Source organism: Otolemur garnettii, unplaced genomic scaffold, assembly GCF_000181295.1.
Source record: "Otolemur garnettii isolate 467f Iridium unplaced genomic scaffold, OtoGar3 scaffold00080, whole genome shotgun sequence".
Taxonomy (NCBI): Eukaryota; Metazoa; Chordata; class Mammalia; order Primates; family Galagidae; genus Otolemur; species Otolemur garnettii.
Window position 1 is genome coordinate 8,889,381 of NW_003852475.1, and position 1,910 is coordinate 8,891,290.

Sequence of the window (1,910 nt, forward strand, 5' to 3'; positions counted from 1 at the left end):
TTAGCACAAGATTTATTCATTAAGAACACATTTTATATTCAAAATTATTGTTTCTAATTATAATTGCTAATGGAAAACAACTACAGCATAGATACATAAAAAAAACCCACATTGTAATTCTTAGCATTCACTTCCTTTCCATAATCACTCATAGAAGTTTAAAGTAATGGAAACATTGACCATTTTTAAGAATTCATCCCTTCTTCTTATCCCATGTCAGTAAATAGATGATGTAGCTAGCATTGAGCAAGCCAAGAGCAAGTAGGTTAGTGGATATAACAATGGGTTCTAAATAATCCTCAAACTGATTTACAGAAGAATATTCCAAGCATAAATGAATATATAATAAAAAATTGAAAAGAGTTAATTTTTACTCTATAATGTCTAAAGCTTTAACCAGTTAAAAATTTTAAATTTATATTCCTGATAACTATTTTATGAAAGTAGAGGAGAAAACATTTAATGTTACAGATGTCACTGACATACATCTACATAAGAAACTGGCAATATCATTTGATTCGTTATACACAAAATAAAATTAAGGGGGATAAAAATCCCCTTACTCACCATTTCTTTTTACCCATTTAACAGTCATTATCATGTATTGCTTCATATCATTTTAATGTACTTTATTTCTTCCTTAATGGATTACAATATTTTTTAAGTTATGGGCCATGCTTTATTAACTTTCTAATTTATAGAGTCAAACACACTACTTGGAATGAAGAGATGTTTAAAAATATTTGTTGAATCACTGGAAAAACTTAAATAGTCTTATATAGCTTATTTATTGTTACCATTGCTGCTCATTACTAACGTGTTCTTTTCTTTAGTATGTATGTATGAGAGCATGTGGTGTAGGAGAAGAGGAAAAATATTACATGTCAAAGACAATCTTTAAATGTCGTGGCCAAATTTGCTCCCAAGAACATGTGATTTAGCAGGAAGCAGTGCTAGAGAGAGCTCTTTTTACTTGTGAGCACTTAAAATCTACAGAGCACCTATTAATTCACAGGACTATAATGCAATGTCATTTCATAACAGTGTGTAAGTCAGTATACAAAATTAGACTGACAAATTTCCATATTGAGAGACGTAGAGAGAATTTTGATTTCTTAGAAACATCAGAAAAGAGTAAATTCAGCAAGAACGGCTATAAAATTCAAGATCCATAAGTATAACTGAGGTTGGATCAGTGGGAAAGCTCAGTTTGATACCTGAGAGTGATTTGCAGCCATTTGGGTTATCAGGTTGTACTTCATACCCTTCTGTACAGATGCACTTGTAAGTCCCATATGTGTTGATGCATTGCTGGCTACAGGGGAAACCTGAAGAGCATTCATCAATGTCTACACATGTTTTACCATCATCCTTCAGTTGGAATCCAGGCCAGCATTTGCACTGAGGACAGAAAAATGATCATAATCAATTCATATCATTTTTATGGTCTTTTACTATTAGATCCCTTTAGCATGACTCAAGCAAGGAAAACATTTAAAAAATAGATAAAGACAGCAATTATGCTTTAATAAGAATTACATATATTTCATAAAGTTAAAGTTTAAAAAGCACTCTCTCAAGTATTTCATTTGATCTTCTGAGGTTGGCAAGATTGCAAAAGTTAGTTGACATCAGTTAAGCCAGGTGGCTAGAGAATAGCAAAGCAAAAACAGAGCCAAATTTTCAAATTCCTTTATTCTTTTTTTTATTTCATTATTTTGTCTTTTTACAAGATTTTTTAAAGAGGTGCAGTGTGGTGTTTCCATATATAATTTGTAATACTCTCATCAAATTGGTTAATGTAATCTTCATGTTATTTTCTTAGTTATTGAGTTAAGACATTCATACTCTGCTTTTAGAAAGATTCACTTGTACCCTTGTAAGATAAACCATGGAGGTGACCCCACCAA

The 1,910-nt window shown here is 31.3% G+C and overlaps 1 protein-coding gene across 1 annotated transcript in view; it reads right to left on the reverse strand.

The window, feature by feature from the left end:
* Positions 1-1,910, reverse strand: part of LRP1B (LDL receptor related protein 1B) — a 320,398-nt gene that overhangs the window by 258,685 nt on the left and 59,803 nt on the right. Inside the window, exon 14 of the mRNA XM_003794393.2 lies at positions 1,218-1,401. Coding sequence (XP_003794441.1) covers positions 1,218-1,401 — 184 coding nt within the window. The remainder of the gene's footprint in view (positions 1-1,217; positions 1,402-1,910) is intronic.